Source organism: Solanum pennellii, chromosome 2 (genome assembly GCF_001406875.1).
Source record: "Solanum pennellii chromosome 2, SPENNV200".
In the NCBI taxonomy this organism is placed as follows: Eukaryota; Viridiplantae; Streptophyta; class Magnoliopsida; order Solanales; family Solanaceae; genus Solanum; species Solanum pennellii.
The window spans coordinates 7,232,077-7,245,450 of record NC_028638.1 but is presented as its reverse complement, the minus strand read 5'-3'; the positions used below and the strand labels follow the sequence as shown (position 1 = coordinate 7,245,450).

General features: G+C 35.9%; 1 protein-coding gene and 1 pseudogene across 2 annotated transcripts in view; both read right to left on the bottom strand.

The window, feature by feature from the left end:
* The window catches only part of LOC114075961, a 73,912-nt pseudogene extending 70,652 nt beyond the window's left edge, over window positions 1–3,260 (bottom strand).
* Window positions 3,261–11,367: 8,107 nt separating this feature from the next.
* Window positions 11,368–13,374, bottom strand: part of LOC107009382 (equilibrative nucleotide transporter 3-like) — an 8,275-nt gene continuing 6,268 nt past the window's right edge. The window contains exon 10 of one of the 2 annotated variants that reach the window (XM_015208706.2): window positions 11,368–11,553. In XM_015208706.2, coding sequence (XP_015064192.1) covers window positions 11,511–11,553 — 43 coding nt within the window. In that variant the 3' untranslated portion in view covers window positions 11,368–11,510. The remainder of the gene's footprint in view (window positions 11,554–13,374) is intronic. The other variant, XM_015208707.2, reaches the window with a different exon arrangement.

Sequence of the window (13,374 nt, the reverse complement as noted above, 5' to 3'; positions counted from 1 at the left end):
AAGAGGATGTGGGATCGAACCCCCACAACCTCATTTACTTTTTATTTTCATTACTTTTAATTTTTCTCCTTTGGCCGAGGGGTTGTGGGTTCGAACCCCCACAGGCCCTTTTTAAATTCTTTTAATTTTCTCCTTGAATCTGCCTTGGAGGTCGTGGGTTCGATTCCCACGCCTCACATATCTTTTCTTTCATTTTCTTAACTGTCCTTCACTGCCTAGAGGTCAAGGGTTTGATTCCCACGCCTCACATTTCTTTTCTTTCATTTTCTTTACTCTCCTTCACTGCCTAGAGGTCGTGGGTTCGATTCCCACGCCTCACATTTCTTTTTCCTTCATTCATTGCTTTCTTAAAGTGAGGTAATGGGTTCAATCCCAACTGACCTCACATATTTTAAACATTATTTTCAAACTCCCCTAAACTTCAACATTTGCCAAAATTAAACCATCAACATGCTGGAAATTTTAATCACATTTGCAGCCTACTTTCTTCAACATTTATACGTAATTTCACAAGGCAATTCGTAGATCATTTGATACGTTCTTAGGTGAAGTTTTCATGGATTCGTTTAGCCAAGAGATTATCACTCAAATCAGCCACATTTCAACTCATATGAACATCACGAATTACATAATCATTTTTACATTAAATACAACCACAACATCACATTTTTAAAGACTTAACCCGAGACACATAGATACGGTTTACATTGCGCACACACGTACACATAATTTTGGGAAAACATCAACATAAGTCACATAATTCCGAACATACATATAAAGACATAATCATCACGAAAACACGTTCATCCCTAGTTTTATACCAGCAAACATAACCAATCTATGATTCAATAGGAGCTAGTGACAGGGACATGCAACGGGGAACAACCCTAGTTTTCAGAATAGATTCGTCTGAACCTTAGGGGTCTCTTGGGAAAGGGACCAAGAGATAAAAGAACACATACCTTTTTGAAGTTAAATCCTCGACTTTCTGCCCAAAAATTTCACCCAAGATCACGTCAAATCCCCTCAAAGTCAACACCAACTCGACGGACAAACTTCTTTTTGACTACGTGATTGGTTTCGTTTGTTTTCTTATATTTTCGTTGTGAGTTCTTCAGGTGTGAAGAACTTTGGTTTACCTACTGTTTTTTGAAGTTATTTGGCAGAGAGAATAGTGAGTGAGAGTGATAGATACGTGAGAGAGAGAGAGATGAGCATGGGAGAGAAGAGTTTTTTTAGGATTAGGAGTCTAGTTTAGGACTTAGTCATTTAAGGTTTTTATTTAATTATTAAAAATCTGATTTCCTTTTATTTTAACTCAGCTAATAAATAATAAATATAAATTAATTACATTAATTTACCAACTGAAATTAAAAATAATTTAATTCATTGCTTCCACCTAGGTTCGAACCCGGGTGGAGCAAGACTTCACTTCAAAAGCCAATTTTTGGCCCTCTCTCCCCAAAATGCCCCTCCACCTTATTAATTAAATAATTAATTATATATTTAGGGTAATTACGATACTACCCTTATCCTTGAAAAGACCATTTTACCCCTAGACCCTCCAAACCTATGATTTTCCCTTTTTAAGTCCGGTAAAGACTCCTTCAAGTAAATCTTTGTATTCGAGAGCCCTACATGGTTGGACCCAACCTTTTCTAGCTCCACTAACTCCCCAAGTTAGTTGGCTTGGCTGTAGCAAGCATCAATCCGTGTGGACCCGGTCTAGTCGTAAGCATTCTAGACACATTAAGAATTACTTAGCATATTCATTTTTAGGGTTGTTACATTATCCCCCCCTTAGGAACATTCGTCCCCAAATGACACTACTCTTTACTAACAATAAGTAAGTCATCTATAGAATGTATGCCTACATAGGTAATTCAATACTCCCCATTGGTGAATATATGATTCACATATTAACATGATGGTGAACATTCTTGAAACTTACTAGTAGCTTCACATTAATGGACTAAGGAACTCTTTCCTAAACTAGTCTCATCAAGGCATACAACAAATGTAAACATGTAAGTCATACAAATCAGCAACCAACATGATGACTCAAACATATTAACCTCATATTAGTGCATAAACACCATACACAGTCAAATACATGAAAGACTAATTAAGGCTACACACCTGAGACTTCACCAGAGGTGCCTTCCCCTGCATTCCTAGACTTGAGTGCGAAGAATCGTTGCCTCCTTGGAGCCTCTTCACTTGGACCATTAGGTTGAACTCTCTCCTTCCCTTGTTCTTGACTTCTCCTATTCAGACAATCCTTCACCATTTGACCCGGTTTGCCACAACTGTAACAAGCGTTAGTGTCCATCATACACTCTCCTCCATGTAGTTTGCCACACATCCTGCAAGGTGGTCTCTCCTGAGGTGTATCTACTTCATTGTTTCTCTTAGATCTGGACTCGGAATTCCTATCATAGTGACCTTTGGATGAACTTGACTCCCCTTGGTGGGAGAGTCCCTTCATAAACCTGGGCTTATCCCTGATTTCACTACTACTCTTCCTTGAAAAATTCTCCTCGGCTTGCCTTGACCTGTTCCCTGTCCTAGTGTGCTTCCTCTTTCTACTTTCCTCCACTTGCTGGACATGGGCCATAAGCCTGGAAAGGTCCATTATGTCATGCAGCATAGCTGCCCTACACTCCTCCTTTAGATCCTCAGCAATCCCTATCAAGAATCTACTCATCTTGTCTCTACAGTTAGACACAAGAGAAATGGCATACCTGGATAATTTCACAAACTTTAGGGAATACTCCCTGACTGTCATCGATCCCTGTTTAAGGTTGATAAGCTCCTCAAACTTGGCCTCCTCATCTCCCTAGGGAAGAATCTCTCCAAGAAGGCTGTCTTAAACAACTCCCAAGTGATCGGAACTCCGCCCAAAGCTCGCTATCCTGCCACCTCTTGCTCCAAGTCTGTGCAACATCCTTGAGTTGATAGGAAGCCAACTCTGCTTTCTCAGTATCTGTGGGCCCCATAGCCACCAAGATCTTATGCACCTCGTCCACAAACTCCTGGGGGTCCTCTGAAGTCTTAGACCCTATGAAAATACGAGGATTCATTCTCGTGAAGTCTCTCAGCCTGTCAACCATGGTACGAATTTGTGGGCTCTCCCTCTGAACATTTTGTCGGTTGACTTGGTCGGTCATGGCCTGAGCCTGTATAGTGATGGTATGTGTCATCTGGTCCAGAGATGACTTCACCTCAGCATCAGTCAACCCAGAAGGTTTAATCGGCATGACTATTCCTTCAGCTGGAGCCTGGGGTGGAACTTGATTGTCCCCAGCAGCTGCTCCTCTCCTCTGACCAATTGCTCTCCTAGTGTTCATTCTCTGAAAACAACAAGGGTTGATGTCAGACACGCTCATAACACAAAGAAAATCAGCTATATTAGGAAAGGCACAATAAGATCATAAGAATGGAAATTTTTCCTACGCATCTTGCAGTCTCTAATCTAGGATAGTGGTGCACTTCACTACCATGACTTAGAAACTACTCGATGTGGTTGATGTGAACGTATTATCCTCGAAATTTAATCTAACGCTCTGATACAAACTTTGTCACGACCGTAATCTAGACCCCAGACAAGACCAGCATCGTTGACCTCTCAGAGGTCGCAGACAAGCCTACATACGTCATTTTAACTTCATCTAGGTAGATTTTTGCGGAAAAATTAGACTTTTTGTTATATAACATTCGTATAAGACATTCTACTTAGACTCATAAATGTTGACAATCAACCATCTAACATTAAGATCATCAAATGAAAGAAATAGTTCATAGCTACATTAAATGTGTACTTGCCTAAACGGCACCAATACAAAATCTGAAATGAAGTGGGAAATGAAACACTAGTGGAACATGCTCTACTAACTAAGGCCTACATCTAATCTAGATAATAACAATAGACAGCCTCGAAAGCATGAGTACCTACCAAGTCCGGATGAAAGCTCCACGTCCAGATAGCTGTAACGTTGTACCATACGATCTAACGTCCACCTGTGCCTGCACCTAAAAATAGATAATTATATGGAATTAGTACACACTTGTACTAAGTATGGGTACATGCAAGCACACACCAAGGACATGCATGAGTAAGAATAGCTCTTTCCGAACAACATGATTTATGGCAAGTCAAGTCAGTGGACATGCCAAATTTGGATTAGGAGAGTCAATGGACCTGCCAAATTTGAATTAGGAAAGGCATTCCATGAGTGTAACATGCATCATCAAATTTATCATTTTGCAAACAACACATAACATATTTCACATATCATATCACGTAGTTCATATCATTCTTTCACAAGCCATGAGACCTTAGAATCATGAAGTTGACATTAGGACTTCCTAAAATGAGGGCTCGACATATGGGACCTCATATAGGGAGCCTTCTTTAGCAAACACAAAGTGTGCTTCATTCATTCATACGTACTTCATTTATTCATTCTTTCATATACTAGTGCAATCACCAGTCATAACTAGGATGTAGTTTAAAACTCTCATCGGGTTTGCTGCGCAATGGCCAAGAATAACCTAGTGTCATTTCTTAAGTCTAGCTCACCTCTTGATTATCCTATCCTAACACCTTTGGTATCATTCATTTAAGTATGTGCATCATTTGAGGCTGGCCTCATTCATTCTTTGAAAACTTTAACTTTAACCGACATAGATCATGTGAGCATCATGAAATCCAATGTCTCCCCCACACCTAAAAGAGGTGGAATCACCGGCCAAAGTGACCCAAAACATGCCATCGTAAATGGGAATTGAACCCCGCTAGATCCCTATATTGGCAGTATAGGTTCGAAGACTATGAGATATAAAGAGACCCATACCCGGCATGCCGGATAGTCTCATATCATGAGAGTTACGTGAACCTTCGCCCTTCCCAAAAGAAGGCATCACCGCTCATAGCTAGACTATCGGTGCTCAGTATAAAGTTCCATCACATGATTTCTCATCTCATCATTAGAATTAAGTGTGTTAATCTCAATACTTTCATTAGAGTGTTCATAGAGACTGGTCTCTTCATTAACTTTACACTCTCATAGGTGAGTACGTTTTGGTAACATTTACTTAGGATCATTTGAGATTGATCTCATCTTTTATATTAGCCTCATATCATGTTGTCACCACATTCATTAACATTAGCACATTTGCTCTTAATAATTACTCCCCCCATTTTACGTGAATGTTCATTTCATCTTATGCCAATGCACTTGGCCATTTAGTGTGTTTCACACTCTTACTTAACCCTTCTAGGGTTTCATTGTTCATTTCATCATTTCTTGATTCATTTAATCATTTCATTGTTCATTTCATCATATGTCAATGCACTTGGCCATTTAGGGTGTTTCACACTCTTACTTAACCTTTCTAGGGTTTCATCATTTCATTGTTCATTTCATCATTTCTTTGTTCATTTCATCATTTCATTGTTCATTTCATCATTTGCCAATGCACTTGGCCATTTAGTGTGTTTCACACTCTTACTTTACCCTTCTAGGGTTTCATTGTTCATTTCATCATTTCTTGATTCATTTAATCATTTCATTGTTCATTTCATCATATGTCAATGCACTTGGCCATTTAGTGTGTTTCACACTCTTACTTTACCCTTCTAGGGTTTCATCATTTCATTGCGTACATCTTAGGTTCACTTATTTTTAGAAGTATGCTAGACTTATGGATCTATATATACAAGCCATGAGGCATCGTTCATAGTTTTTTTAAGTGATTCATATCTTCCGAAGATTATGTGGTACGAGACTTATGAATCTTCTATGTATGCCAAGATCTCGATTTCGATTTAAGTAGGCAGCATTATTCTTAAATATTTAATTCACGTATGACTTATGTATCAATACCGAATTTGGGCAAGGTAACCCTGTTTCAAATCCCTTGGACAACACTAAAAAAAATTTTTTCATTTACTTTATTTGATCCATACGGCTTGGGGACCCAAGTTCGAGCCCCAATGCCTTCATTTTATTTTTTCCTGAATTTCTCCCTTCATATTTCGCTTAATAGAACTACGAGGATCTGGGATCGAACCCCTACAACCTCATTTACTTTTTACATTCATTACTTTTAATTTTTCTCCTTTGGCCGAGGGGTTGTGGGTTCGAACCCCCACAGCCCCTCTTTAATTTCTTTTAATTTTCTACTTGAATCTGCCTAGGAGGTTGTGGGTTCGATTCCCACTCCTCACATCTCTTTTCTTTCATTTTCTTAACTCTCCTTTACTGCCTAGAGGTCATCGGTTCGATTCCCATGCCTCACATTTCTTTTCTTTCATTTTCTTTACTCTCCTTCACTGCCTAGAGGTCGTGGGTTCGATTCCCACGCCTCACGTATTTTTTTCTTTTATTCATAGCTTTCTTATAGTGAGGTATTGGGTTCAATCCCAACTGACCTCACATATTTTAAACATTATTTTCAAACTCCCCTAAACTTCAACATTAGCTAAAATTAAACCATCAACATGCTGGAAATTTTAATCACATTTGCAGCCTACTTTCTTCAACATTTACACGTAATTTTATAGGGTAATTTTTTGATCATTTAATACAATCTTAGGTGCATTTTTCATGGATTCATTTAGCCTAGAGATTATCACTCAAATCAGCCACATTTCAACTCATATGAACGTCACGAATTACATAATCATTTGTACATTAAATACAACCACAACATCACATTTTTAAAGACTTAACCCGAGAAACATAGATACGATTCAAATTGCACACACATACACATAATTTCGGAAAAACATTAACATAAGTCACATAATTCATATCATACATATAAACACATAATCATCACGAAAACACGTTTCATCCCTAGTTTTCTTCCGGTAAACATAATCAACCAATGATTCAATGGATGCTAGTGACAGGGACATGCAACGGGGAACAAACCTAGTTTTCGGAACAGATTCGTCTGGACCTTAGGGGTCTTTTGGGAAAGGGACCAAGAGATAAGAGAACTCATACCTTTTTGACATTAAAACCTCGACTTGCTGCCCAAAAACTTTACCCAAGATCACATCCAAATCCCCTCAAAGTCAACACCTACTCGACGGACAAACTTCTCTTTGACTACGTGATTGATTTCGTTTGTTTTCTTATATTTTCGTTGTAAGTTCTTCAAGTGTGAAGAAATTTGGTTTACCTATTGTTTTTTGAAGTTATTTGCCAGAGAGAATCGTGAGTGAGAGTGATAGATACGTGAGAGAGAGATGAGCATGGGAGAGAATAGTTTTCTTAGGATTAGGAGTCTAGTTTAGAACTTAGTCAATTAAGGTTTTTATTTAATTATTATAAATCTGCTTTCCTTTTATTTTACTCAGCTAATAAATAATAAATATAAATTAATTAAATTAATTTACCAATTTAAATTAAAAATAATTTTAATTCATTGCTTCCACCTAGGTTCGAACCGATGGAGCAAGACTTCACTTCAAAAGCAAATTTTCGGCCCTCTCTGCCCAAAATGCCTCTCCACCTTATTAATTAAATAATTAATTATATATTTAGGGTAATTATGATACTACCCTTATCCTGGAAAAAACCATTTTACCCTCCAAACCTAATATTTTCCCTTTTTAAGTCCGATAAAGACTCCTTTAAGTAAATCTTCGTATTCGAGAGCCCTACATAGTTCGACCCAACCTTTTATAGCTCCACTAACTCCCCAAGTTAGCTGGCTTGGCTTTAGCAAGGGTTCAGAGGTCCGGTTCTACGCGCATCAATCCGTGTGAACCCGGTCTAATCGTAGGCATTCTAGACACATCTATTTAGCAAATCACAATATGGTATTACATTTTTTTACCTCTAACTCTCCCTTGTTTAGAATCGATATTCTTAATAAGAAATTTTGTAACATGCATTAGTTTTAGGGAATAAAATAACACATTTTAATTTATCAAAAATTGAATGTGCTAAGTCATATAACACAAAAAGTGAATTCACAAAAAGATGGTAACTTTGAGGATCGAAATTAGCATTTCTGTTTTTCTTTTTAAAAAAAACAAGTACAAGTTAAATGGCGATACCAAAATTGACATATGTGCACTTTTCCCTGTAATTCTTGATCTTCCTTTTAAGGAAAAATTATCAAACTAGTCACAATTCCTAACTTAATTAGTAAAAACATCTATACTTTAAAATAATTATTGAAAATGTTAAAATGTCAATATTTTAGAAAATAATTTGTATTCAAATTTTATTTTTCAAAAATAGTCCAACTTTGAATCAAATTCTACCTCCATAACCCATTTACACTTCTTCCTATGCTTTAGTACCATTAAATTTATTTTTCATCTTTCATTTTTCAATTTTTTCTCTTTCATCAACTTTTCAATTTCACCATCCTCATTGTTCACTTTTATTTATTTTTTTCTTTCATCAAAATTTCACCATTATTCTTCATTGTTGAACAAGAACTAATTATTCAAGTTCAACAATTTGTTCAGATCTATCAATCAATCAAGAAATCTCTCAATCGATAACGGTATTTTTGAATTCATCATTTATTTTGCGAGATTTTATTTTCAAAATCACACATTATGTTGAATTTTCAGACTGTATGTATTGAGGATTTTCCATCTTTTTTTTAATTTTTATGTGAGTTTGTTAACTTACTCATCAAATATTTATGTATTTCAGATTTTTAGTATTTAAAATATTTTTTGTCGATCTTTTTTTATGATTTGTTTTTATATTTCAAATTAAGTAGAATCCACATTAGCATTTAGGTATTGAATTTTTTCGCAAAATAATTTGAAAGTATTTCGGATGTTCTGTAGTTTGCAGTCAAATTTATGTTTACAAAGTGATAATCTAAATACAAACTTGTATTTTGATTATTTAAAATTGTGAATGAATATGAAATCAAAAATAAACTAGTTGTTATAAACATATAATGAGAAAACTAAAATACAAAATATTTGACTGATGCAATTAGGATGAATACACATATAATGAATACATGAATGAACTGTATTTTGGCTATTTATAGTTGAGGATGAATACGAAATCAAAATATAAATACAAAACTTTATGATATACATTAGGATGAATACGAAATCAAATCTAAATACAAATTTTATGATATACATTAGGACGAATACGTAATCAAATCTAAATACAAACTATTTGGTATACAATGTGATATTGAAAATAAACAAAATAAAATACATATGTAAGATGGATGAATACCTATATCATAAATACATGAGTATTGTATTCTTAATGCTGGAAAATTTCTTAAAAGGGGATACATAAACTTCATAACCTTAACATGATATCCAAATAACTTCATAAAATTTCAGACATTTTTTAAGATAAATTATAATTTCATAACATCAGAATATGTCTTAGTAGAATAAACTGCTTCAAAAAAAATTAAGAAATTAAATTTTTAGAACAATGGTGATAGGCGTGTTTTTTAGAACATAGTGAAAGAAGAAGAAAGAGATAGAAGTTGGTATATTTTGATAAATTGTCAATTAGTTCTTTGTTTTTGAATTTTTGTAACAGATAAGACTTTTAAGCAATTGTTTCTTTTTAATATTTTTCTCTTCCCTCAATTTCTCCTTTCTGTTTTTAACAATCGTTTCTTTTTTGACATTTTTACTAAATATTAAAAGTATTGACAATGAGTCTTATTAAAGGTCAAAATATTGACATTTTGAAATTTTTCCCTTTTTAAATTTTAAAAAAAAAAACAAGTGGGATAAAGTAAATGATGACATTGTTTTACTGGGCGTCCCAACACGCTCATATTGTCAAGAGGCTTGGTTCTAAAAGTGTGGGGAAAATGGCAAGGCATGTACAGTACTCTCTTTTAGTTAAGGGAAAATATTGCGGCTAAGCAAATTTATACTATTTAATTATTCATCATAGCTATAACTTTATATAATTAACACTCTCGACTAACATTATACATTAATTACGTGGGCTGACTTCGAGTTTGTATAATCATGAAATTTACCTTGTCAAAAAAAATGTATAAAAATTTGTGTATTTTATCAAAAACTAAGGAAGATTTTTGACTTGGTGATTTTGGTTATTATCTCTTGCACATTAACATTACTAAGAGTATAGGATACTGATGCCTTTTGATGCTAGCGACTAATGTGAATTATGATAGTAAAAAATAGATAAGTAAAGGGACTGTTATTCGTTGGACCAAAGTATTTTAAAGGAGCTAAGATTATCTCGTGTAGTGTGATTAGACTTGATGAGGTTCCAACATTTTCTAGTGTGAATACATTTGCTCAATGCGGGTATTTAGGTTGAAATTTTGTTTGCTTGTATGGTTAATGGGTTAGTTTAGCTTTCCTCTTGGATTCATGTAGGCTAAAATAAAGGTACATTAATTCTAGCTGCTACTGGGAAGGATCTCATGGATAAAGAGAATTAAGGAGATGTGGTAGCGAATATGTATGCTGCATTTGACATAAAAACAGAGGCAGTTGCTGAGCGTTCCTCGGAGCTAGAAAAGAGCCAACCCTCGAGCTTGCTTATGGGATTTCTTGAAGTGTATGACTCGTAAGTTCGATCTCGAAGTTCCATATTAACAGTGGACCTTTGCATTTGCCATTGTGCATGTTCTGGCCATATGTTCACCTTTACTTTGCTCCGAGCGATTTATGTATGTAATTGGTCGACTGTCTTCTCTCTTGGTTTTATATTTTGACAATAAATTTTGGGTCTCTCATTATCTTTTAGAAAGTAAATTTGTTTTTTTGTCTAGTGAGGTAGCAACTTACTTTTGTCCAATTCCGTCCATAAAGTTTGATGGAATTCATTGTATCTTTTTATTATTGGTGTAAAAATATAGACATAGATGAATTAAAACTGGTATATTCCTCCTACTTTTTTGTTTGATTCTTTTTGAAGGTCTCCAGCATATCATTAATGTTGAGGAATCTTAGTTTTCTTTCAATTCGTGGCATCTCTAGCTCACATCTTTCTGTTGTATGGAGGGATAATAGTATGGCTGTAACTCTATTACTGTTGTACAGAAACGAACAAGAACTCAAACGAGGGTAAAAGATGTATTGATCGGAGTCTAGACCCCAGACGAGACCGGCGTCGTTGACCTCTCAGAGGTCGCAGACAACACACGTCATCCTTACTTCACCTAGGTTAAGTTTTAGCGGAAATTTGAACTTTTTGTTTAATTAGACATTATAGTGAGAAACATTGAATTCGTATAAGACTATCTACATAAACTCATAAGCGTTCACAACAACCACCTAATACCATGATAATCAAATGAAAGACATAGTCAATATCGGTATAAAATATAGAGTTGCCAAAATGGCACCAATACAATATCTGAAAATAACTGGAAAGAAACACTAGTGGAACATACTCCACTATCTAATGTCTACGTCTAATGCTAGAATAAAATAATAAGTATCCTCGAAAGCATGAGGGCCTACCAAATCTGGATGAAAGCTCCACGTCAGGATAACTTCAGCGTCGATTCGCAAGTTCTAGCATCCAGCTACACCTGCACCTAAAAGTAGAGAGTTGTATGGGATTAGTACGCACTTGTACTAAGTATGGGTATATGCAAACACGCACCAAGGACATGCATGATTAAGAAAAGCTCTCTTCTAACGATATGAATTATGGAAAGTCAAGTCAGTGGACTTGCCAAAATCGGATTAGGAAAGTCATGATATGAGAGTAACATGCATCACCATACGTATCATATTGCACACAGCACATAACATAATGCATATAGCACATAACTTATTGCACATAACATATTGCATATAGGACATAACATATTGCACATAGCACATAACATATTTCATAGCATTTGTTCATATGCCATGATACCTTCGAATGATGGGCTTGAGATTAGGACTTCCCAAAATGAGGGCTCAACATATGGGACCTCAATTAGGGAGCCTTCTTTAGCAAACACAGAGTCTACTTCATTCATTCATACGTACTTCATTTTCATTTGTTCGTAAGCTAGTGTAAACACCAGCCATACCTAGGATGTAGTTTAAGAATTTCATCGGGTTCGCTGTGCAATAACCAGGAATGATAGTGTGATTACTTAAGTCTAGCTCACCTCATGATTATCCTATCCTAATACCTTTGGTATCGTTCATTTCATTATGTGCATTACTTGAGGTTGGCCTCATTCTTTCTTTGGAAACTTTAACCTTAACCAACATAGATCATGTGAGCATCATGAAATCCAGTGTTTAACCTCATACCAAAAAGAGGTGGAATAACCGGCCAAAGTGAACCAACACATGCTAGCGTATATCGGGAATCGAACCCTGCTAGAAACCTATATTGGCAGTATAGGTTCAAAGACTAGGAGATATAAGGAGACTCATACCCGTCTGGATGGATAGTCTCATCTCATGAGAATTACACGAACCTCTGCCTTCCCGAAAGAAGGAAACACAACTCATAGCTAGCCTATCAGTGATCAGTATAAAGTTCCATTACATTCATCTCATACATCATAGAAGTTGGCTTCTAGCATGAGGGCATCATAGCTCATTAGATAATTTATCATCTCATCATTAGTATTAAGTAAGCATTAACTTCAATACTTTCATTAGAGTGTTCATAGAGACTGGCCTCTTCATTAACTTTACACTCTCATAGGTGAGTACGTCTTGGTAACATTTACTTAGGCTCATTTGAGATTCCTCTCACCTTTCGCTTTAGCCTCTTATCATGTTGTCACCGCACTCTGTAACTTTGGCACATTAACTCCTCGTAATACTCACCGTTTTACGTGAATGTTCATTTCATCGTATGCCAATGCACTTGCACCTTTAATGTGTATCACACTCTTACTTAACCCCTATGGGGTTTCATTATCTCATCACCTAACATCTTAGGATCACTTACTTTTAAACGTATGCTAGACTTATGAGTCCACTCATACAAGCCATGAGGTTTCATTCATAGTTTGTCTAAGTGATTCATATTTAGCCAAGATTATGTGGTACAAGACTTATGCATCTTGTAGATATGCCAAAGATTTTGATTTCGATCATTGGAGGCAGCATTCATTAAATATTTGTTCACATATGACTTATGTATCAATACGGAATTGGGCAAGGGAACCCGATTTCGAATACCTTAAGCAACACTTAGTCTTATATTAAACTAGATGATTGCATTTTTCAGATTTGGGGGACCCTAGTTCGATCCCCATCACTCCCATAATATTTCCTTTCTTTTCCTCTTCTCTTTTTCGTTTAAGGCAAGGAGGTTGTTGGATCAATCCCCCACAAGCTCATTCTTTTTCTCTTAATTTATCTCTTAACTTTCTCACCTATTCAAGGGGGTGTGGGGT